The sequence below is a fragment of the Eutrema salsugineum genome, unplaced genomic scaffold (assembly GCF_000478725.1).
Source record: "Eutrema salsugineum unplaced genomic scaffold, Eutsalg1_0 scaffold_17, whole genome shotgun sequence".
NCBI classification, from domain to species: domain Eukaryota; kingdom Viridiplantae; phylum Streptophyta; class Magnoliopsida; order Brassicales; family Brassicaceae; genus Eutrema; species Eutrema salsugineum.
Window position 1 is genome coordinate 2,458,045 of NW_006256852.1, and position 1,680 is coordinate 2,459,724.

Genomic DNA, 1,680 nt, shown 5'->3' on the forward strand with positions numbered 1-1,680 from the left:
CCATTGGGGATTAGTTTCCAATTTCTTGGTTATTTCTAGAGACCTAGGATAGGGATATTACACAAAAGTTTCATGAACTTCAGGAGTCATGATTTCGTAATTAATGCTGAGTGCATACTTTTACAACCTATTGTTTTATTAAAATCAAACATCACAGTGCGGGTACAAACCTATTAATTGATGAAATGAGACCAACAAAAGTCAATCACATAGTAGCAGTGCACAAAAGCAAAGGTTTGGCAAAAAAGAAGAAGCAGCAAACACAGATATAAACGAGCTAGAGCCTAGAGACCAGGGACAATCACATATATTGATCCACGAGCTCCCATATTTTCCTTGGATCATCAGGTTCGACAAGTCTATCCATTTCTTCTCCGCCTTTGAAGACAATAAAGGTCGGAAGGTAGTCTACATAACAACGGTCTATGATAACTTCTTCTTCAATCTCGACTATGTAGAATTTGAACCGATTTGTAAAGTGACTGTTCAGTGCATCCAGTATGGAGAGCATCTCAAGACATGGTGCACACCACTCAGCAAAGAACATAACCATCACCAGGAGTTTGGACTGGCTTACAAGTGAATCCCATTCGGATTCAGTGATTCTGTGTATTACTACATGCATTGGATAAATAGAAAGTTAAAGCGTTATAAATCAATAAGAAAGATAACACTAAAGCAAATTATTTTTTAAATGTGCTAAAAATAGATTTGGTTAAGTTACACTTGAAGTTAGCGGAATAAACCAAGTCACGGTTAGACGGTAATGATGATAAGACGTAAGTCATAATCGAGGGATCTGAATCTGATGAACACATCCCAACATTAAACCCTAAACACACCAAACACGTTACAATAACTGCCACACAGGACAGAACCCTAGTTTGCGCCATTGATTCTCTCAGATCTTTTCTCTCTCTCTATGTGTAAATTAAGTGTTGAAATATTTACTTTCCTTTTATAAACCTCCACAATCTTACATTACATCTCACCCATTATACTTTATAGTTTACTTGGTATAATAAAATAAACTAGGTGTTTAGCCCGCACCCTGTGCGGGCATAAGAGTTTCAATATTATAAACCAAAAACTGAAAAAAATGTTTACTAAAAAATCTATTGAAGACATACATAATAAAATAAAGCAAATCCAAAAGGTAAACACAATCCAAAATTAAAGATAAAAATGTTTACTAAATAAATGTACTGAACTCACAAACTAAGACAAAAGCGAGTCATACGTCTCTACATAATTGTTATTCATCTTATTTTTTTCTCTTATTACCTTTTAGTTTTTCTTGTTTAATTCTTAATCGTCTTCCATCTTTATCTCTCATTCTTCTCTCACGTCTTCTTCTTATTCTTTCATTTTTTTTATTTCTTTTTTGTTCTCCTATTCATTCTATATGTATTTTCTTACTTCTTATTTTTTTAAGTTTTTTTTTGTCACATCTTCTTCTTCTTTGCTGTTTTTCACATATTTTCCTCATCATCTTCTTCTTCATCGCCTTCGTCTTCTTCGTTCTCTCCGATTTCATATTCTTCTTATTTTTCTTCGTCTTTTATATCAATCAAATACATGTACTTCAAAACTTTAACTCTCTATCTCCCCCTCCATGCATCCCTCCCTATCATTCTCTCTCTCTCTCTCCTTCTCTCTCTTTCAATATTTCTCTCTTAT

General features: G+C 33.9%; 1 protein-coding gene across 1 annotated transcript in view; it reads right to left on the reverse strand.

The window, feature by feature from the left end:
• Positions 1–301: 301 nt before the first annotated feature.
• The window catches only part of LOC18020492 (thioredoxin M1, chloroplastic), a 5,882-nt gene continuing 4,503 nt past the window's right edge, over positions 302–1,680 (reverse strand). The window contains exons 3-4 of the mRNA XM_024157397.1: positions 725–832; positions 302–615 (exon numbers count right to left, since the gene is read on the reverse strand). Of these exons, the coding sequence (XP_024013165.1) occupies positions 302–615; positions 725–832 (422 nt within the window). The remainder of the gene's footprint in view (positions 616–724; positions 833–1,680) is intronic.